This window comes from Prunus avium, chromosome 5, assembly GCF_965620075.1.
Source record: "Prunus avium chromosome 5, drPruAviu1.hap1.1, whole genome shotgun sequence".
NCBI classification, from domain to species: Eukaryota; Viridiplantae; Streptophyta; class Magnoliopsida; order Rosales; family Rosaceae; genus Prunus; species Prunus avium.
In genome coordinates, this window is record NC_142288.1 from 27,879,553 (window position 1) to 27,902,358 (window position 22,806).

The 22,806-nt window shown below is 37.3% G+C and overlaps 2 protein-coding genes across 2 annotated transcripts; both read left to right on the forward strand.

Annotated features, from left to right (window-relative positions):
* Window positions 1-659: 659 nt before the first annotated feature.
* LOC110762260 (transcription factor MYB106-like) lies at window positions 660-2,399 on the forward strand. The gene is made up of 3 exons (XM_021964865.2): window positions 660-980; window positions 1,062-1,191; window positions 1,407-2,399. Exons 1-3 carry the CDS (start codon window positions 845-847, stop codon window positions 2,131-2,133), a joined length of 993 nt encoding a protein of 330 aa, XP_021820557.1. The 5' UTR covers window positions 660-844; the 3' UTR covers window positions 2,134-2,399.
* A 2,029-nt stretch (window positions 2,400-4,428) lies between these two features.
* Window positions 4,429-11,711, forward strand: LOC110762345 (DNAJ heat shock N-terminal domain-containing protein). The gene is made up of 20 exons (XM_021964969.2): window positions 4,429-4,776; window positions 4,889-4,958; window positions 5,168-5,210; window positions 5,530-5,607; window positions 5,736-5,820; window positions 5,940-6,022; window positions 6,371-6,428; window positions 6,854-6,964; window positions 7,305-7,362; window positions 7,561-7,657; window positions 8,302-8,337; window positions 8,839-8,975; window positions 9,176-9,246; window positions 9,328-9,381; window positions 9,491-9,633; window positions 9,774-9,914; window positions 10,393-10,626; window positions 10,759-10,818; window positions 10,991-11,245; window positions 11,352-11,711. Exons 1-20 carry the CDS (start codon window positions 4,629-4,631, stop codon window positions 11,475-11,477), a joined length of 2,088 nt encoding a protein of 695 aa, XP_021820661.1. The 5' UTR covers window positions 4,429-4,628; the 3' UTR covers window positions 11,478-11,711.
* Window positions 11,712-22,806: the final 11,095 nt, after the last annotated feature.

Consider the following 22,806-nt stretch of genomic DNA (forward strand, 5'->3'; position numbering starts at 1 on the left):
TACAACCGGAATTCGTTTTCTTATTATTAGATAACACAATTGAATTGATAGCTGGTTTATATTATTCTAATTTAATTAAATCCAATTCTATAAGCAAGTTAGAATGCTTTTATCCCCGGAATCACATCCAGCTAAGGAAGCTATTGTCATGTAATAGCATTTGGTAGTCTATCAATCTAATTCAAGCAACTTGGAATGTGCTCTACCCGTTGGGATATTCGAACTCGTGTGTAAAGAGGGATCTCATTGTCTTGATCAACTGGTCAAACCCACGTCTACACAACCGAATTTAATTAGTTCATATATATGTCACAACTTACAATACTTTAAATCAAATTAATAATCATATTCAAAACATGCATTTGCATATGCATGCAAGGTCTTTAAAAGAAAAGAAGAATGCATTAGTGAATCCTTTTTAATTAATCAAAAAGTTAAATTAACCAACATGATATCATAAGGGTACGTAACAAAAGAACTTACCTGAATATTGATGTCTCCAGCTAGACGTGGGACACGAATTTTAACTTGTTGAACTGCATGGGTGTTAAGAGTCATCAATCATCACAACGGCTCTAACCCATGTATTTGACCGCTATAAATAGTAAGGAAATGTTCCCAGCCTGGGTCGTAACCAAAATTGCCGGAAGTAGCCTACTGTTGCTATTACTCCATAGCCTCTAGCTAGTCCTCATCTCCTCATTCGAAAACTGTGTTTAGCCTTCAACTCTTTGAAGCTCAAACAACTACTCCTTCACACTCATTGCCTTTCTTTTTGTCTTTTTCTTTTTTCCAATAATTAACATAACATTAATTATTAGGGTAGATTTGTGTATCGATCGAAATGGGAAAGTCTACTTGCATTGCTGCAGCATCGGGCATAAAGAGAGGTCCATGGACTCCTGAAGAAGACAGAAAGCTCTTAGCTTTCATTCAACTGCATGGCCATGGAAGCTGGAGCTCCTTGCCCCAAAAAGCTGGTACTTACTATTTTCTATTGCATTATATATATTGTATTGGTTTTGGACACACAATATACTGAACTTGGTCTGTTTTTATAGGTTTGAAAAGATACGGGAAGAGCTGTAGGCTAAGGTGGAGAAACTACCTAAGGCCTGATATTAAGAGGGGAAATTTCAGTTTGCACGAAGACCAAACCATCATTCAACTCCATGCACTTCTAGGCAACAGGTTAATACATATCTAATTATTTTATTAATGTTTTGTGAACTTGCAAGCTGAATGTTTAGGTGCATGCATGCTTCATATGTTTAATAATATCATAGGACTAATTAGTCTAAGACGTGTGCCCACATCTTGCACCCGAGTTCGATTCCACTCCTCATTTATAATATCAATTTGTAATAATAAAACTTTGTGAGCTAATGATTCTGGACAAATTATAGGTGGTCGGCTATAGCTGCGCACTTACCAAAGAGGACAGACAATGAGATCAAGAATTACTGGAACACACATCTCAAGAAACGACTGGCCAAGATAGGGTTTGACCCTGTCACCCACAAGCCCAAGACTGCCATTCTTGGCTCTGCCAATGGTGACCCCAAGAAGTTGTCAAATCTCAGCCACATTGCTCAGTGGGAAAGTGCCAGGGTCCAAGCAGAAGCCAGGTTATCCAAAGAGTCCAAACTACACAAATCATCAGCTCACCAGCTACCTCACGATCCAACGGCGGCGTCGCTTATTCATGATCATCTTCACCATCAGTTTGCACCACTCGTTCCACAATGCCTTGACATTCTAAGGGCATCAGCTTGGGAAAGCCTGATATCAATGTCGACAAAGTCATCAAGCTCAGCTGCTGATGCACCAATCAATCACATCAACGGCCTAGATCACGTTTCCTTTGGTTATCATCATGATGTTCACGAGCGTGGCGTTAATATCATAAGTAATTTTGAGGGTCCAACATTGGATCATCAGTTCTCAAGCATGATGGAATGTGATGATTCACGGGCCATGTTATCAATGACGACTGGGTCGCTGGGTTTGAATGAGCTTATAGGCCAATATTGTGGGAACGAATGCAGTGAATTATTCGAGGCATTCCAGCAATATATGGGGTTTGAAGTTGAGGTCGGGGATGCTTGGACTAGTTTGGAACAATTATTGTGATATATAATGACGGATATCAAATCATGACATTGACAGGCATTTCATGATGAAAATGCGATCGAGCTGGAGAGAGAGGTCAACAAACGTACGTACGTATATATCTATCTATCTATGGTAGTTCTGATGAATGAATCTCCACCACCTGCATAAAATAATATAACTACCTAGCAGAGTAGGTGGTGGTTTAATTGGGGTTTATGAAGTATTATGTAATTACTGAATTGTGGACCGTCAAAACTAATCATGTAAAAGTTTGCTCTCCACTTTAATTTTAATTAGTACATTATATATCATTATCATCAATAGTCACATAATGATCGAGATAGACTTGTATAACGAGTCACTCTTATTTTCTCGCCTGGTACCCAACCAATAAATAAAATCAGAGAATGGAAAATGAGAAATAACCCATATATAAGTTAACTCATAAAAAAACAAGGGCACAAAATGATATATGTATATTTCTATTATTATCTGAAATCATGCACGTATTTTACACTGCTCCTGGAGAAGGATGACAATCAAATCAAGGATTGTATGTAATAATGTTGTCGTACGTCCCCAGATACATATGGACCATATGGCTGTGACATCTGCATTGAGTAACCAACCTACCAATTCCCCGTTCAAGTTGAGTATACGTTGAGCATTAATTCAACATTATGTATGCGCCGACATGCACTGAAATAGTAAACTGCCTTATTTATTTAATCAAGATTTGCCTTAGCTTAGCCGAAAAGGTATCTATAATGGCAGCCCCCGTCTATAAAACCAAAAAAATGAATAAATAAAAAATCATATCTTGACAATAAAAGAAAATCAAATAAAAAACCAACAAAAAAGAAAAAGAAAAATCAAGTTTAGGGGAGTAGAAATTGGGATAAAGGGAGAGAGGGAGAGTTTAATTTTAATTTTATAGTTTTTTATTTATTTATATTTTAATTAATTTAATACAAAAATACCATTTTACCCTCTGCATTTAACATAATAGTTAACAAAATTGACGGTATGACCATTCGTGCTAACAAAACTGAAGTTAAAGGACCACGAGAACGATTTTGGAAATTGAGGGACTCAAATGCAAATCGAGTCTAAATTCAGGGACTAATAAAATAATTAACCCAGCCTTTGGTATTGTGTTTTTTTTGGGTTACATTGGAGGAAAGAAACCCTTTGGCCCTGTTTAGTTCACGGAACGGATTTTAGGGGAAATCACTTCCCATGTCATTTCCCAATGGATGGGAAATGAAAGATTTATTTCCCACATTTGGTAATGTTGGGAAAGTAACCGGGAGATTTCACTTTGTTTCATTTCTCATGTTTGTTTTGAGTAGGAATGGAAAACAAAGTTTGTAAAATTTTCAATTATACCCATATTAAATCAAATAAAAAAAGAATGCATTTAATGATACATTGTAATTCTAAATTGTTCATGTGGACAAAATGGTCATGAAAAATGTGCATTGAATGTTGGCTGATTTTCCCAAACTTTTCCATGAGGAAGGAAAACAAAACCCAAGTTCAGTGGAGGGCTTCACTTTCCCCTATACTTTCCCATGTGCCAGACAACCATTTCCTATGCCTAGACTTACCAAACATGGGAAAACAATTGATTTCCCATTCCCAAGCCTCCTTTTCCATGAACCAAACGGGGTCTTTGGGGTTTCAAACTTAGGTGCCATGGGGGAGTGGAAATCCACCACCCCTATATGATGGGAACCCATTAGCCTTTAGGTATTGATTTGTATACGTAGGAAGTAGTTCTGTTTATAAATAGTTTTTTTTCTTCAAAGAAGCACGTAGAAGTTCTTATTGAAAAGTACTTGCAAGTGCTTTTTGGTTCTTCTTCAGAAACCGTTTTTATAGCTCATAAGAACTTATAAGGTTTATTTTTTGTCAAACTCAAACGCGGTAAAAATCACTTTTTAGCCATTTCAGAAGCAATCCCAACGAAACCCTAAATGAACACTGGGCCAATCATGAATTAAACTTAGACAATAGTTTTGGGCCGAAACTGTCCCGTCGATGGTGAAGTGTGCGTAAATTGCTTTCTTAAGCTCATTTGATGGTTGGGTATAGAATGACTCTAGACATCAAAGTACATTGACCCATCTGGGAACATTTGGGCTCTCTTCATAAAACCCAAATCTTAGCGTGTATTACAAACATTCCAAGCGTATGCTTCAAGCCCATCTCCATTGACTTTCCCACAAAAGATCCACTCACCATGTTACACGTGTCACATTTCTTTAAAGCCGATCGAGCCAATGAGCGAGTCTAGTGTAGGAAACAGTATTAGCTCCCAAGTCTAGCGAGTCTAGTGTTGTTGCCGTTGTCACTCTCTCCTGTCACTTGCGCCAATACTTTCAGTAACATTGGGCTCAACGCCTCCGCCCACCCCCCAAAAGCGACTCTTGCACTCGCTCGCAGACGGCAGACTCATCGTCATTCCTCTCTTCTCTGCGGCGAGAAATTATTCGCTGCGGTTGAGTACCATGGCAACGCCTGCGCCTCCGGTCCCGACGAGCTCGTCAATGGCGTCCACGTTAAGAGCCTACTCGCTGCCTCTGATTCTCTTTGCTGCCGCCATGTTCTTCCAGCTCTTAGTCATTCCCAAATCCTTCCCCCCTTCTAATTACGACAGTAACTCTCTCTCTCTCTCTCTCTCTCTCTCTCTCTCTCTCATATATGTATGGGTGAGTGTGTTAATGTATTTGGTTTTCAAACGATTGCTTTGTTTGTTGAATTGTTGTAGTTCTTGGTGTAAGGATGTATAGCTCAATTGAGGAAGTGAGAGAGGCCTACGACAATATTACTTCCGCCTGGTAAATTTTCTTTTTCTTTCCTTGCCTACTTTGATCGACATGTCGTTTTAGTGATCGGAATCACACAATTCGTTAGTTTTGACAATTTCCGGAAGAAGAAGACTCTGTATATCAAAGTTTTTTGAAACACTCAATGTAAGCACTCTGTAACCTTTCAAATATATGGCATATGCTGTTCTTACATAGCTGTGACATGTCGTTATTTTCAGGAACTCAGGCGAGCGAGCTCCTGATACCCTTGATTTTATCAAGGTCAGTGAATTTTTGGTTTGTCGTCTGAACGTAATTTTTTAGTTACATGTAGATGAAAGAATTTGTTTAGCTTAATTGCGGTCAAATGAAGAAAGAACGGTTGAATTTGGCATTTTGAAAAACTTGATGATAAGAAAATGATATATGTGAAGAAGGGGTTATAAAACAAGGACACAACAACTATTATTTATTTATTTTAAAAAATATGCTTAAAATATTCAAAAGAGACTTGTAGCTTTCTTGGTCAGTAATTGGGCTTGCTTTCTGTTATTTAGTTAATACTATTTCTCTAAGCATGGGATTGGGATATGAATTGCAGATTCAATATGCTTATGAGTTGCTGACGAATCCGTTGTGGAAGAGAAACTATGACATATTTGGCATTGATGAGCAAATAGTGAGTTCTTGCTCCCATTCCAAGACTTGAAGCTTTAAATGTCCAGTTTGTAGTGCTCTCCTTGTTCTTTTTCTGTAACCTTTGCTGGGTGTTACACTGTTTTATTAATTTCCCTATTTTGACGGCAGGATGTAATTGAGAAGGTCAAAGAGCAATATTCCGGAGAAAGCTTTTCAAAGATAGAACTTCCTTTACTTGACTCTGTTTCTTCAGGTTGGAACTTAATTGTGTTAAAATTGCAATTACTTTATTGTTTTACTGTTTGAATTATTATTAAAAGAGTTTGTTGCAGAGTTTCCATTGTTTCTAGGCTGATGAATTTCTTTTATTAGATATTCAAGATCATGATCTTACAGTCATTACCTCCAAGGATTTCCAGACCATGTTTCAGGGTAACATGCCAGCGCTAATTCAGGTAAAATCACTTTATAGGTCATGCTGCATGTCATGACAAATTTAACCAGCTTAAGCTTTTATCTTTTCCTTGATTTCCCTCCCCTTCCACCAATGGTTTACTTAATAGAGCTATTTTCCTCTTTTTCCACCCTTCCGTAAGTAATATGCAAACATAACATAAAGACATATTTTGATAGAAATTTCTATAAACATAACCAGAATGTGCATATCTTGTGCTTTCATATTCGGTATGGAGTTTTGAGGCTGTTTCGGATTAAACCTTATGTTTTCATTTTTACAAAACTTCTTGTTAGACCCGTTATATATGTACTGACTATTAATTCATGTTTGTTGTGATTTTGACCAGTTGTGCTCATTTGGAAGCAAAAGCTGTGATAAATTTTCTGATGCGTGGAAAAAAATTGGTATGTTTTCATTTTGGAGCACCTGATTTAAGATTCTTTATCTGAAATGGTTTCTTGACAAGTTTAGATTGTGGCTAATCCTTGCACTCGATTGAGTGAAGCCTTGTTTTTTTTCCACTTACTACCACTTATCACTTGGTTTGTTGGTTTTGATTACACAAGTCCTTTAACCATTTAGTTTCATTGGGGCATATTGTTTCTATTCTAAATTGTATAGCATGATTGCTTGTTTGAAGGTTGTTTTTTCTTTCTAATAAATAAATTTACATATATTCCAAGCATTGTTGTAGTTACAAGTTTACAACCCATTCTTTTGCCTCGTTAAATTTCAAAGTTTAACTCAATATACTTTTATGAACTAATTTCTCTCTCTCTCTCTCTCTCTCTCTCCCTCTCCATTTTGTTTCCTTATGTTCTATATCCAGCTGCTCTGTTGGGTGGTGTGGCAAATACTGGTCTTTTGGAACTTGGGGAGCTTCAGCTAGCAACACATCTTGCTGAGAGAAAACCAACTGGACAACCTTTCTTCAGGAATGGTAAGTGGTTTTCCAAATGATCAATTTTGCATTCTGTTGTACAAAGTAGTAGTTGTTTGTGCACTTTAATACAGATGTTTTTGTACTTTTCTTCTGCTTCATAATTGATACGGTTCCTATCCATGATCATCATTACTACTACACCAATTGGTGCCAGGATTAAGGTGCTGCAAAACTACTGGAAATCCTAAATTTGACTATGAATTTTTTGGGTGGAAACTGTCTTTTGTTGAAGTCTTTTCATTTTCTTTTGTTTCTTGTTTCTGACTGCATATCATTCTCTTTTTTATCTTTTAAATGTTTTGTTCCTTTTTTCTGACTACCTATCATTCTCTTACAGGCCTTCCTTCTCTTGTTGCTTTTCCCCCGGGGTGTAAAACTTCCAATTGTCTTGTTAGGTGAGTTTTCAGTTAGCTCTAAGATCATTACTATGCTTGAATCCATGTACTTGGTTTAATGACAGAAGTTTTTAGATGCTCTGCTATAGCTACATAGGCAAGTTTTTTTCTCTTTCCCCTGCATGCTTGATATGCTCCAACGCATCATATTTCCTAAATTAGTTTGGAATGGTATCTCAGTCTGATCTTTTGTATTAGGTACGAAGGAGAGCTCTCGGTTGATTCAGTTACAGATTGGTTTGCAACAACAATACTTGGTTTACCTCGTATTCTTTACTACTCAAAGGAGTCACTGGTAATTCTATGGAATAAAATTCTCTTCGTCTCCTCTCTAACTTAATAGTAAATGCAACCTATGTTCAAAAGATAACTCAAGGTTGAGATTGTTATGAGAAGGGGCTTTGGGGTAATTAGAATTTATACATGAAAGAAGTTCTGGAGTGGAATTTTGTTTCTATGTTTTAAGGTGTGGTTTAATTGGAATAAGGGTAATAACAAATCAGATTGGTTTATGAAGGAAATAAGAATAGAGAATAGATAACCCTGGAAATCACTAAAAGCACTAGCTTAACTTTTCCTAAGATATTATAAGACAGACAGCTATGTATAGAGACACACACTCACCTCCAGAACCTGGATGGTGTAATAGGCTGTTATTCTTGTTTCAAGTACGGAAATTTAGATGTAGAGGTAATTTTTTTTCCTCCAAAAATTTAGTTAATGCGTTCAGATGTAAGGTAATTGATGATACTGGAATTTTGTTACACAAATAATGCAGTCTTGACTTGGGGCTGGGAAGATTTGGGGGTTAATTCATCTGAAAATTTCTATTTCTCAAAAGAAACAAAGCAATTTGTCCTACACTCAATGTATGCCGTTTCTTTTCTGTCACCTTTTAACATACCCTAAACTGATATGAATGTCTACTTCAATTTTCAGGGGCAGAAGTTTCTAGCAAAAGTTAGTCTTCATAAGGTAAATTGTAGATACAATACTCAGCATAGAATTCTGCAATGTCCATATGAATCCTTTTTGTTTTCTTCCTTCTGAATTTGATTTCTGATCATATTTACAAGAATGCTATATGAAAGAGGGATTATTCATCCATTTATTGTTTAAAAAAATTATCAAAGATGGCAACTCAAAAGCAACGAAGACAATATAATTGACATTGTCATGCATCCTTGATGGTAGTTCTTTAATGTCACTTCATTACTTGTGCTTCTCTTCCTTAGAAAGAAGTTAGGGTCATTCCTAATGCATTTGTATTGCACAATGCCTCGTACAACTCAAGACATTTGCAACTTTTACGTGACTGAAACTTTCAAGTGTTTGTACTTTGTACAGTTATTAATATATATTTTTCTAATTCATTTTAATCGATTAATGTATAAATACATGCGTTTGCAACATGCTGTTATCCAATGTTATACTTATGACCAGCCACTTGGATAATTTTGTTGTCCTGGATCACAGGTAAAAGTAATTTTCTTCTCCAAAACAGGGGAGCGTGCTGCTCCTTTCATACGCCAAGCTGCTAAAAGTTATTGGACCCATGCTTCTTTTGCATTTGTGCTGTGGCGAGAAGAGGAATCTACCTTTTGGTTTAATTCGTGAGTGGCTAATCCTAATATTAATCTTCATGAAAGGGGATAGTTTTTCAGAATTTCTAAAATCTTGTGTTGAATTGAGTTTATAATAACACAGACATGAATATTGTGAGATGAAACTTGAAACTATACTTTTATTAAAAATTGGATACAATAAAGTGTGCAGCTTTGATTTCAGAGGAATTTTTTTTTATTGACAACAGGTTTGAGGTGGAATCTGCACCTGCTATAGTGTTTCTGAAAGATCCTGGTGTCAAACCTGTTGTGTACCATGGCACGTTTCTCTCTTAACTTCAGTCCTCAAGAACAACTTAATAAACTTGTGTGATAAGCAAAGCTGTATATTTTGATGCAGGATCTGTTAACAATTCATGGTTCTTAAAGATCATGGAACAGAATAAACAGCAAGGTACTGTTGTTTTCTTACACCATTCATCATCTTTTTTTCCTTCTGTAGTGGTACACCTTGGTGTATCAGGGGGAGCTCCTTTTTGATTTCTGACAGTTTGTTCTTTCAGAGCTTCCACAGTTGAGGAGTACGACATCCATGGAATTGGGTTGTGATCCCCGAGGCTATTCCCGTGCTGGACAACATACCGATACTTGGTACTGTGCTGTTATAGCAGGAAGGCATAGCCCAGAACTCGGTACTATGCGTGGAGTAAGTGTCTTTTCTGTCATTTTGGTCCACTACATTGCACTCAGTCTGTTTTCAGAGGAGGAATTTATGATTTATATCTGCCATCTAGCATTCATATTTTTCAAATTTAGCAATTGGTGCGAATGACATAAGTTTGATAGACCATGCGTAGGGTTGAAGAAATCTTATCGAATGAAGTTGAGTCAAGATCAGCTGATGAAGAGCAATCTATAGCACCAGCAGCAGGTGCACTTAAAAGCAAACGACTGACATTTGCTTGGCTTGATGGAGAAGCCCAAAAGGTGAACATTTGTGTGTTTGTCTTTTTAAGTGTTATTTCATTATGCATGCACTCGGAAACAATATTGATTCTGCAATCTACTCTGTATGTTACTATGTAGTGGTAAATTTAAAGACATCAAAAAATTTCTACAGCGTGGTGAACTTAGAACCAGTTTGGTTCAGGGAGCAATATTATAGCCGAGTTTTGTTCACTTGGCCACCAACCATTATATCAGAATCCAAAGGTTGTCTTACAAAGTTGGTTTCAATCCAAGGAATTGCTTTGCATTTTCAGAATTAATGCCAACCATTAGGTTTTGATCCAAGGGTAGTTGACCACCAAATTTTATGATAAATTTCTCTCTCAATGGCAGATTTGGTACATCATTGTGTATCCATATAGGGGGGTAAAGGAAAATTCTATTAATTTGACATATTTGAATGGATATGCTTGTTTTCTGCACCATATTCCTTAGAAGAGCTGATATTCTGTTTCAGAAATATTGTCTCTTCTTCCTCCAATCTGAAACCAGCCATGAAACTTGTGGAGAAAGGACAGATATGACTGATGTGCCTCAGTTATATATCGTACGCTACAAAAGGAATGTGACAGAAGAGGGTGACAAACCCAAGGAAAAGCCAAAAAGCATATGGGATGCAGTACAAGATCAGGAATTAGATCCAGCATCACAGCTTGTAGCTAAGTACAATGGTTCAGATGAAATTCCGGAGGTATCTAACTCTATGTTTTGAGAATTTCTTGACTTTGAATAATGCTTTAAACTACAATTAATGCCTCAAAGGGAGCATATATTCTTAGTTGGTTGCTTCGTTTTCACTTTTTTTTTTCTTCTTCTTCGGCAGATTATGAAATGGATCTCTCAAATAATCAAGGATGGAGACTCCAGAGATCTTCCTCATTATGTAAATATGCTTTGCCTGTTCACACAATCCAGTCTTTCTAGGGAATTAGATGGTTCTAAGCACCATTCAAGACTGACTAGTCCCATTGTCTGATTTTCAAGTGTCAGATTCTCTGCACCTTTTGAGCGCTCCTCTTCTGTACCCTTACATTTAAAGTCTGTTTCCAATGCAGAGAACAAGAACTCCTCATCTGGTTCCTGAGGATTCAGAGCCAATATGGTCTGCAGGTGTCCAAAGCATTCCTTCAACAAATACGATCAAGCAGAGCATCCGTGGCATTTTACGTGGACTCTATGATCGCATCGGAGGAGATCCAAGGATTGGTCCGATTTTGCTTCTGGCGGCATTGATGTCTTTTGGTACCATCTGGCTTCGGAGGAGCCAAGCAACTCCAGTGTCGAATCAACCAAGTCAACCAAATTCCAAGGTGAGCATAAGAAGAAGAAAAGAAATAAGAACAGACCAATCTAGCTATCCTTTGCTTCAACTTTTAGTCCTTGAGTGATGTGTTAACTTTAATCTACATCTTACAGGAAGGAAGTAGACCAAGGAGAGACCGGCCTCGAAGAGCGGCTAACAAACACCTTCCTCCTTCTGTCACTGATATGGAACCCAAAGATTCTTATCAATGGTCGCTATCAGGTTCTGATTCTGATTAGTGGGTGCTCACTGCTAGGTTTTTGTTTTTGGAGGTTTCAAGTAAAAAAAATACCAAATCCTTGGCTCATGTTTCAAAGACCAGTTGCAAGCGCATTGGTTGAAGGCATGAACAGTTCCCCAGATGCATCCTCAAACTGAAGATGAATTGGTCAAATTTCTTAACTTATTTTGAGAAAATAGTTAGTTTGTGTTACACCTATTTACTTTTTATATTTGAAGAAAAAGGTTCTTAACCTTGGCCACGCTTTGTAAAGCAAAATCCAAATTTCTGTGTACAATTCAAAACATAGCATGCGACTTTATGCTCTGTGATGATCACACATGAACATAATAGCCCTTTTCTAATTTTGCCATCTTCCTTGGTGATAGCTTTTGTGAAAATGACATCGTATGAGACCAAACACAATCGAGCTCGTGTTGGAATATAAATTAAACCATGTAAAAAAATAAAAGGTGGATGTAAACAACTAAAAATGTCGATACAAAACCATGAGATGTGGTGTGGTGGTAGCTCACCTCATTCCTTAACCATGTGGTTGGGGGTTCAATCCCCGTCCATGGGAATGGAGCGCATTTCGTGGCCAGATGTTTACCTCCTTTGGAGAGCTCCCGCGGCGAAAGGGATTAGTCACTACTGTCGGCGGTGGACACCCTTGGATCTCATCCAAAAAAAAATGTCGATACAATCGCATGTCTAGGGATTTAACATATGGTGCCTCAAGGCTCTCAGAAAGTTTAAACCAATGTTATTCGAGAAAAAATTATGCTCTTCCTTGCAGAAAAAGAGTTGAACTTGAACATCAAAATGATGGGCTACCTAGAAGAAGATAAACAAACTAGGGCAGTAGCAGCACCCACTCTTCTGAATTTTTAAAAGTTTATTCTTCATCTTCTTCAAACACAAGTGTGGCATCGGAAATCTTCTTGCTCTCATTCACCCTCCGTAGAATTTTAGATTGCTCTGCCGTATGAACAATCCTCATTTTCTTCAGTTTTTGAGCATGCTCGAGGACATATTTTGCAAACTCAACAGCATTAGATCCAATTAGCATATGAATGTCTACCTCCTCAAGCTTATGAACAAAAGCAAGGTTTAGCGATTTCCAATATCTCGTATCAAACTCAGAACAATTCTACAAAGGTAAGAACAAAAGATTAACAATTTTCCAATGAAATATAAATATAGGACATTAAGTTTTTCTTGCTTACATCAAGATCCGGCCAAATTGAAGTTATGGCCAAAGTAGTCAAATTAGGGATTCCTCTAAAAAGAGAGGCCATGGACGGGACGAGGACATCGCACAAGCAATAAATATTCAAGCACAAATAAGAAACATTCTCTAATGCTGGCATGGAACCTCCCTCAAACAGAACCTGCAAGTTATAAATACACAACGTTAGAACAAGGAAGAAACCCAATAAAACCCTGTAAGAATATGGTAAGAAATAACTACATGCAACATTTACCATGGTGGTCTCGTGGTTTAGAGTAAGATGTTTAACCGTGCTTATACAGCGAAGAACCTCAAACAAGACCAGAGCATCATGTTTCTGAGGTTGCAGAAGCAGCTCAACTTTTTCTAAGCGAGTACATTTCTCCACATTTTGGAACACAAACATATTGGCCTTCCAGGCCACACACTTGAGATTTGGAGCAATAATGTCGAAATCGGAGAGGTCATCATCATCGTATATGTACCTAAATGATTCCAATGAGGAGCTCTGGATGGTGATACTTTCTGCCCTGCAGTTGTCAAGACTTAATTCCTTCAAGCATTTGCAGGATGACGACATCCATTCAAAAAACCCTTCGTGTATCTCAACGTTTCGCAAGTCCAAGCGTTGGAGATTGGAGGAAAAACTGGAGGAGGAGGGCTTCTTAAGAACTTTGGGATAATTCATGCCAAAGTCCAACTCTAGAGTCTTCAAAGATCCACATAGAAAGACGCAAGAAGGTACCAAGGAATCCTGGCCACATTGCTTTTCATCTATAAAGATTTCAAGATGAAGCACTTCAACCCCTCTCCTTACTGCAATTTCCACCCATCTCACAATCCGAGAATATTCCTTCCTACACTCGCATGCTTCTCTACGAACGCGAAAGCTTCGTGTCTTATCAGCCATCCATTTGATCTTCTTCTCCACACAATGACACTCCAAACGAACACGAAACCGCTGTATCTTATTATCCCCATGACGGCTCAAGAAACTGTCCAAATAATTCAACAACTGTATCCGCTTTTCGCAAGTAGATGCAAAAGTGTAGTCACTGGCAGATAGATCAAAATCCAATGATGGAGCTGAGAGAGGAAGCTCTCTGCATCGTTTCGACACGCAGCCGAAACGAGTGAGGTCTGTTATGGCGAGGAAGGAAAGAATGCGATGGGCAACTTCCTCTGGAACATTGCTAAATCTAAATCCATCTGTCATACTCTTGTTCACTCTCTCAGTACAACCTCCTTCAAACTCAGAACTTGCAGCAGCCAACTAGAATATAGAAAATGATGATTACAAATCAAATGTAGAGTTATGCTCCTATAAACAAGCTAACAGCGTGAGCAAATCGTGGAGAGTTTAAAACTCAAACAAATACAAAACACAACTGAAACCAATTTGAATAAGAAAGAACCGTTCAAACTGATGTATTGGGAAGAGTTTGACCTACGTACGTACCTGGTGTTGGAAGAGAATGGGGAGAATGGGGTCGTCGTCCTGTCTAGTGTTTTGGGCTAAAGAGATCAATAACAGTTGTTCAATGTCTTGTGCTTGATTCATATAGGAGGCGTGTTACATAATTAAAGGTCAACTAATCCAAGAAAAAACTTTGTATGCTAATTAAGTATCCAATTCCATAATTACAACAAAATCAAATTAAATGTATACTAATTCAATGTCTAAGAATGGTTGATTGAAAATTTTGTTTTCGGGTCTTTGAACGATGCAATAATTACACCCTCAATCAGAAACAATCTTGAAGGTCTACTTACCAATTACATAGCAAAATATTAGGGTCAACTAATCTATTTGTACCAAAAATTGCAATTACTTTTGTCATTTTCTAGTCAAAATACGTGATCTAGAAGATTCGTTATTTTGCATATCAAATAGATAGAAATTTGTTCAAATAGATAGAAATTTAAGGGTCAAAATGTGACAAAAGCTCGTGTAGATTAGAAAGACTTCCATGAAACGGGGATAACACTATTTTGGTATCCCTGACCAATAATGTTGTGACACGCGAGACAATACTTCCACATGACATAGTATTATTGGTCAGCGATAACAAATTAGTGCTATCCTCGTTGCAACTAAGTTTTTTCTACATATGGAGAGACTAGTTGATATTGTATATTAGAAGATATTTTAAAGTTACCAAAATTTGTTGACAGAATAAAAAAAATTCAAATGTCAAAATGAATTGAGATTCTTTGTACTGCGGATAAGTGGACATTGATTTTTCTTAATAGATCTTATTTCTTATTTGCACAATTTTTTTTTTTTTTCACATCATGGTCTCATTTCAGATGATTTGATGCAAATAAATTAAGGAAAAAAGACTTGCACGAACCAAAATTTTAAATAGTAGTTAGCCAAAGTTTTGAAGTAGAGAAAGCCGAATCACCATATGAACTTTTCTCTAAATACAATTTAAGGATAGATTATGAACAAAATTATTCGAATCTGATATATACAGATTATTCTTCTTTTTCTATTGTCAACAGTTCACATCTGTCTATGCAAAACTTTCTGTTTTTTTTTCAGAAGCTTTTGTTTTTGTCAAGCGAAATAGTTAGAAATTTTGTTAATTAGGTTATCTTTTAGCTAAGGATTAATTTGGCTGGTTAAGTTTTGTTTTTGTCTATGCATCCCTAAATCTTTTTTTTTTGGCTGGTTAAATTAAAAGATTTATTTGAGTAAAACAGAGAACATGAAAAGGGTTAAGAGTACAAATTTTATGTGCTGCTGGATTAATCAAAGGACTTTTATTAAAGAGGACCTCACAAGTCCCCATATTTAGTGGGACTGAATAATTGTGTGTGTAGTTGGATTAATCCAAGGGCTTTTATTATAGAGGATCTCACATATCCTCAAATTTGGGGGAAGTTAATCTTTAATTATCGTGTAGAATGCATAAAGCCCCAATATCATAAAAACGAGTAACAAACCCAAATAAGGGAAATGCTAGCAACCTTCACTCTAACATTCCATTTTCCTCATGACATGTGACACTTTTTTATCCTTAAAATAATGTCATTAATACAACAAACAAGCTAGTTTTTATTTTCCAAGTTTACCCTTCATTAATAAATATAACCAAATTCTTTTTAATTAAACACATTAAAAATTTAGGACTTTTCCTCTTCCCCGGAAATTGAGTGTCCGCCAGTGCCATTTTGTGAGCTTAAGACAGGGTATTTAGTTCATTTGGGTAACCATGACTTTTTCATGTCATGACTGGTAGTCCCAATAGCGAACCACGTCCTGAAGTTCAATATCTTTGTATCACCACGTTTCAAATTGTTGTTGGAGAAGGAGGAAGACCCATGATCAAGACCATACAGTCAACTATTCATCCTGTGAATATCAAGGGCCGTGATTGGTTCTTCCTTGAGTTCTGCTTCACGCCGTAAGTTTCCTTCACGTTTCTTCTGTTTACATTATTATAATTGTGTTTGTACTTTGGAATTATGTTACCTTTTGTATGTAATAAGGTTTCTCATTACTCAGTGAGTGCGGGGATCATGAACCCATAGAAGGGGACATTATGACTTGTATGAATCAGCCAAAACAAGAAGAAACCACTCTGAATGAACATGAAACAACTCAGGATGAGAATGTTTTGACGTGGGAGGTGGCTCGTAGCGAGTTTCTTGCTCGCCGGTGTCAAAGGTGAAAGAAATGTGTTTACAATGAAATCTTTTTATTTATTTAATGACATTAAATCAAGAGACTCAACTGTTTGTCTATAAGTGTTTTTTAGTCTTTGAGTCTAGTTTCTCAAAATAATTATTTGGTTTTGCAGAAAGAGGCCAAGAAAGAAGCCAAGCTGGAGTAACCGCCATGTAGTATGAGTAGGTGCCAGGCAGCACGAAAAAACCAACAAGAAAAAGCCCAGGAAGATAAGAAAACGAAAACCTCTAATGTAAGAAGCTGTTGCATGCAGAGCTATATGACGAATGATGAGTTCCTCAGAAATTACTTATGTAATTGTCAATTTTGGATTATGGGTTATTGCAATTTTCATGGAGTTAAGCGTTTGTACCAAGATTATTGGCTTGGCATTTGCTGCATATCTTCCTAACTCAGTGCTAGTTTTTTCCCAGCACAGGGCGCGGATCACATGACAAATTAATTCTTACTTTTAAAAAAATAATTATGTACTGAAAATAATCTTTAATTAAAGTTTCCACTTTATTTTCACATCTCTCTGTAAGCAAACTGCAATTGCTAGATGAAAAAAATCATTACTTCTCATTGTGTCTTTACGGGGAAATTTTATCCTTCCCAAAGCATTGGTTGTTTCTCTCTCCATTTTCCTCCCTTCTCTTCCTCTTCATCTGCGAGTCAAACTTGAAACTATCTACCAAAAAAAAAGAAAAATCTCAAAACGGGAAACAGGTAAGTAGAACAAACTTTTGATCCTGAAAATGACATTTTTTATGAGTGTGCATGAAGCTTTTTATGAATCCTATTATTTTTCTTAGAGCCTGAATATGACATTTATTTATTTATTAATGTGCATAAAGTTTTTTATGCGTCCTATATTTTTCTTTAGAGCCTGAGGATGACATTTTATCAGAGAGAGGAGATTTTGACAAGTTCATTGCAAAGCGAGAAGGGGTAAACAAGATTCCATCAATGAAATTTCAATCGTTTTTTGTTGTTTTTTTTATGAAATAGGGGGTCAAAGTCAAAACCCTGGAAAACAACATTCGTTTATTTTCTTTTCGGTTAACAAATTCTATCAATCTTCACATAGATCATGAATTCTTGTATAAGATTTGTCTCAAATGCTTCGAGATTAAAAGATAATTAAAGTTAAATAATAAAAAATGATTATGAGAAGGCCACGTTTTAGAGCATCCACAATAGACTCCATAAACTACCTCCTTAAATAAAATTTAGGGAGGAAGTGAGAAAACCCACCTCCAACCATGCTTCCTATCCAGCTCCTAAAATAGGGAGACCTCTAGGAGCCCCTAAATCTCAGGAGAGAGAAAGGACTCCTAACGGCTCCCTATAATTAAATGCTTCTTTACTTTAATGCTATTTTAAGTATTTATTTAATGCTAATTATTATTTTTATTATTTTATATGAAGATATAGCATTTATACTAAACTAACAAAAGAAATAAATCATTTATGATTCCCTAAATTAGGGAGCATGGTTGGAGTTGAAATTTTTGAAGGAGCTCATAAAATAGTTTTCTAGTGTTTTTAGCTAAATTTTAACTAAAGAATAAGAAGCATGATTGTGGATGCTCTTACAAAACTAAATGCAATTGTGGATCCTTTTAATCTTCCCCCTCCACCCTTCTCTCTTCTCTCTTCGTCACTTTGTTTCTCGTCCAGCCCTTTGAATTTCCACAACTAAATCATGGCCAATTAAGAACTGGGTATGCAAAAGGGCGTGGCTTGAGCATGAGATTGAAAAGAGAAATAAATAAAAATAAAATCCACATATTAATATTCATTAATTGGCATGGCATAACCACATCAGCTGCTACATAAAGTGGCTAGTTAATGTGGTCAATCTTGTGTGTCTAAATAGCATTATTGGTATTTTATTGACAATGATGGACGAAATAAATACAAAAACCGGATTATGTCCTAGAGAATTAGGCGAGAGGGGGAATGAAGAGAAGTTTTCGCTGAACTAGGAGGAATTCTCCTTTGTCATTGTCGATGATGTTGATGTGTTTCGATCCGTTTCTACAACATAAAAAACCCTAACGCTAAACACTACCTATTTTCGATGCACTATACATCTAGCCTATAATCCTAGCCCGCTGCGCCATCTACCTTGCCATCGTCACCACCACCTACCTTGCTATTGTCACCGTTGTTGCCACCCCAACATCCATCACCATGCCGAATGTTGATGGCTTTATTTCTTCACTTGCTTCTGGTTCTACTTCACATACTCCTTCTCCTACCCATATTGTGATGGTTCATACGAAATCGTCCATCAACCTACTCTTGAGATTCAAATTGAATGGATCCTTTTGTCATGCTCGCAGGATTTATGTGTTTTGCCTTACCTACTGCCGTGCTCACAGAATTTCTGTGTTTTGCTATATGCTCAAGTATGCTTGTGTATCTCTACCAGAAAATGTTGGCTGATCAAAATAGTAAGATGACAACTCCTAATAGAGAAATTATAGAGTAGTCTGATATCACCACGTCAGCTGGTGATACTTCCACATAGAATTTGCCATGTGTACTTTTTAAAAGAAAATTTAAACTGTTTTTCAAGCTAAACATTGGTTTTCAATTTTACCCTTCAAAATTAATTAAAAAAAGCCAGACAACCTTCAAGCTTCATTCAGTTCGCAATCCCCCTCCGACGCACCGTTCCTCCCATCTCTATCCAGTTCATAGTCCCCCTTTACCTCACCCTCTACCTCACCCTCTCTATGTTTGATTACCTCCCCCCAATACTTCAACCTCCTCATCCAGGTTTGAAAATGGTACTTAGGTGACGAGGGGTAAATTTAACTAAACAAACAGGACACAAGAACTCAACAATCAAGAGAACACACAGAGTATGCCACAGAGTACCTGCAGTCCTAGAAGATTACTAGTGACAACCTAGGCACTCAGAAGGACCCATCAATCTAGGCATCTCCTGTGCTAGCAACAACTATGGTGAAAGTGTGTGAAGTCATCAATATCAAGTAAACAGCAAACAGCAGATATAGATGACTAGTCAACCACCAAGAACAGAAACCCAGATAAATTTACAGATATGCAAAACAGGTTTTGTTTACCCAGAAACCCACCATTGGGAAAAACTGGGAGTCATCAACCGACTAGGCAATCCACTAAGTAGAAAAAGATTCTTACAAAGGAATACAAGCAAGCTCAAGCAAAACCTAGATCTATTTAGGAAGATGAGCTTTACCTCCTTTGTGCAATCTTCTTCTCCAACTTAGCAAAGCTTCAAGCTCAGTTCTTCATGGCAATGGCAGCTCCTTCTCCAGCTCGATCATCCCATGGCACTAGCTTGCAAGCTCCAACTCAAACCGAAACCAAACTTTGGATTCAAGAGAGAAAGACCAATTTCTTCAACAAACCATACTCTTGAAGAAATCAGTCACGAATACGATCTAGATCTATATGAGAGAATGATTTAAATAGCTAGATGCAGATTCATATTTCAAAAGCAGTTTTTCAAAAAGAAATCAATTAGAAAAACTCATAGATGAAATATATGGTGATGGCTCTTGAGGAAGAAGCAAAAGTTTCCAAAGAAACTTTCCAAAACTTGCCTACAAAAGTGACGGCTACCAAATGAGGGATTTTCTTGCTTTTACAGACAAAAGAATCCCTTAGGTCAGACTGACACCTGGCAGCAGAGAGAGAAAATAGAATAGGACAAAACAGATGGTTAACCAGCTGGAAATCGCACTGAGCAAAGATGACTAGTCATCTTTTATGAAAACAGTTTTAATGCATGATATGCAATGCATGATTTACCTTTGTCAAATTGCTTGAACCTCCATAGGATAGATGAGAGTTAAGAACACTTAGAGATGCTAAACTTAATCTATCCTTGAGCTTGATAAATACATATAAAAATCCTATTACAAAATTGTCAAGGGAAGCCAAAAGAATTAATCAAAATTCATACATTAACAAGGTTGCTTTCATATACCTCAAAACCTCCAAATCCAAGTGCTCTTTATCCAATTTTGCTCTCAATCCCATATGGGCCTGACAAGAGAAGATCCGAGAAATGCATTCAGAAAGATGTGTAAAGCAAACTTAACTAAAAAACCCTCAGAAATTCTTGATATGCAGAGATAAAGTTTTGGGCCCATGAAATGTGATGATAAAAGCCAACTAATAAATAAAGTGATTCTTAAAGAGAGAGATGGAGGAAGATAAACATTGATGAAGGAAAAGAGGGGGAGGGGCCGACAAGGAGGGGTAGAGGCATTGCAGACCTTGGTTGGAATCGTCTTCCTTTTGTTATAAAGGGTAAATTGGAACCCAATATCTAGCTGGAAAAACCATTTAAATTTTATTTTTTAATAAGACACATGGCAATATTTCAATGGAAGTATCACCTGACATGGTGCCGTACCATTCTATTCGAATACAAAACTAAGACATACCCACCTGCCTAGTAATCCTATCAAGTTCTTTGATCAAATAAACCCTGTTCTTTGAATCCTGCCACAACCTACATCCCAAAATTAATATCAAAAAGTCCCCAGATCAAAGAAAAAGGGAGGTAACCATGAGATGTGGTGTGGTGGTAGCTCACCTCATTCCTTAACCATGTGGTTGGGGGTTCGATCCCCGCCCATGGGAATGGAGCGCATTTCGTGGCCAGCTGTTTACCTCCTTTGGAGAGCTTCCGCGGCGAAAGGGATTAGTCACTACTGTCAGCGGTGGACACCCTTGGATCTCATCCAAAAAAAAAGAAAAAGGGAGGGAACCAAAATTGATCATATATGGGTCAAATCTTCTACAAAATCAAATGAGGTGCAAAAGAGAAGAGAAGAGAGAAGAGACCAGAGAACAAACTGGCCAGCAACATGGATACCAAGCGTTGAAATCCCGGATTGGAAAACACGTACAAAAATTTGATTACGCATGAATTACAACAATGGATCGATATTAAATTGAAATTTAGGGTTAGAAAAAAGTAACAATTGGGGAAAAAGAAGAGCGTTGTGATAGAATTAGGATACGTACTTCTTCAGCAGAGACGGAGATCTCTTTGGCCTTTTCCTCGGCTTCTTGGTGAATGAACCTCACCATGTGCTGGATCTTCTTTGAGACATCCGCATCGCTAGGATTTATGGGCTGGTAAGAGAGGAAAAGAGAAATCTATGACCAAAAAAAAAGAAGAGGAAAGCGGAAAATCAGATAGAGAGAGAAATCTATTCCATGAACACATGAAATCGTGAGAAAATAAGGAGAAGGAAGAGGTGGTTGAGAGGGATATGGTGAAAACCAGGGAGAGAGAGAGAGAGAGAGAGAGAGAGAGAGAGAGAGAGAGAGAGAGAGAGAGAGAGAGAGAGAGAGAGAGAGAGAGAGAGATCCTTACCCATTCGTTCGATTTGCTGAGACATGAGAGCATGATTCATCGATTTGCTGGGCAGGGAGAGAATGAGGCTCAGAATTGATTGTCTAGGGTTCCAACTTTATCTCTGCAGTAGTTGATGGCGTCGTTCCATTGATGGTGTCGCTACCTCGCAGTGATGTGAGGATAGGTAGATGAAGACTTCAGAAATGTGATAGAGAGGGAAGAGAGAGGGTTTGAACTTAAATAGGGAGTGAGGGCTTCATTGAGAGGGAAGGGACTTTTAATCGACCAGGGCGTGAAAAATTAGGTTGAGAGAGAACTTAAGTTTAGCGTGTTTTTGAACTACGTCGTTTTTTTTTAAACCGACATGCCTTTGACAACTTAAGTTTAGTGTGTTTTTGATCGATGTCGTTTTTTCTTGAGAATCGATGTGCTTTGATACACTACCACGTGACACGTCACTTGTATAACTACCGACGTGATTTGTAGCATAGTTTACAATCACGTCACTTACATGAAATTCCGACGTCTTTTAAGTGAATAATATTATAATGTATTGTCGTCGGTAAACATCCCTTGACAATTCTCCACAAGAAATTCTTCACCTTTGGCACCAACTTTGCACCCAAATTAAATTAGCTTCTATCATCATTCATCATCCTTTAGCTTGATTGGCGGAAGTAGGTAATGGAATGCTCCGAAACTATGTCAAATGAAACCCAACTGCAATATTATTAGAGTACTGCTATTTCCACCAACCTGTCCTATTTCCCCATCCACCTTATCTTCAAAATTTAAAAACAAATTTATTCATTTGTAAAATGACTTTTAAGGACTTTAGATTAAAAAAAAAAAAAAAAAAAACCTATTCTCCGTCATCCTTTGTCAAATCCCAACCCCTCCCTCTCTCCCTCATCCCGACCAAACCCAAATCAAAATTCCAATAAAGCTTCAAAATTTCCAACTGGGTCCAATCCAATTCCATCAGATTTCTCCTCAGTTTCTGAACCCAAGGGCACAGGCTTTCTGTTCCATTTGCTCAGTTTGCTCTTCATCTTCTTTCTAAT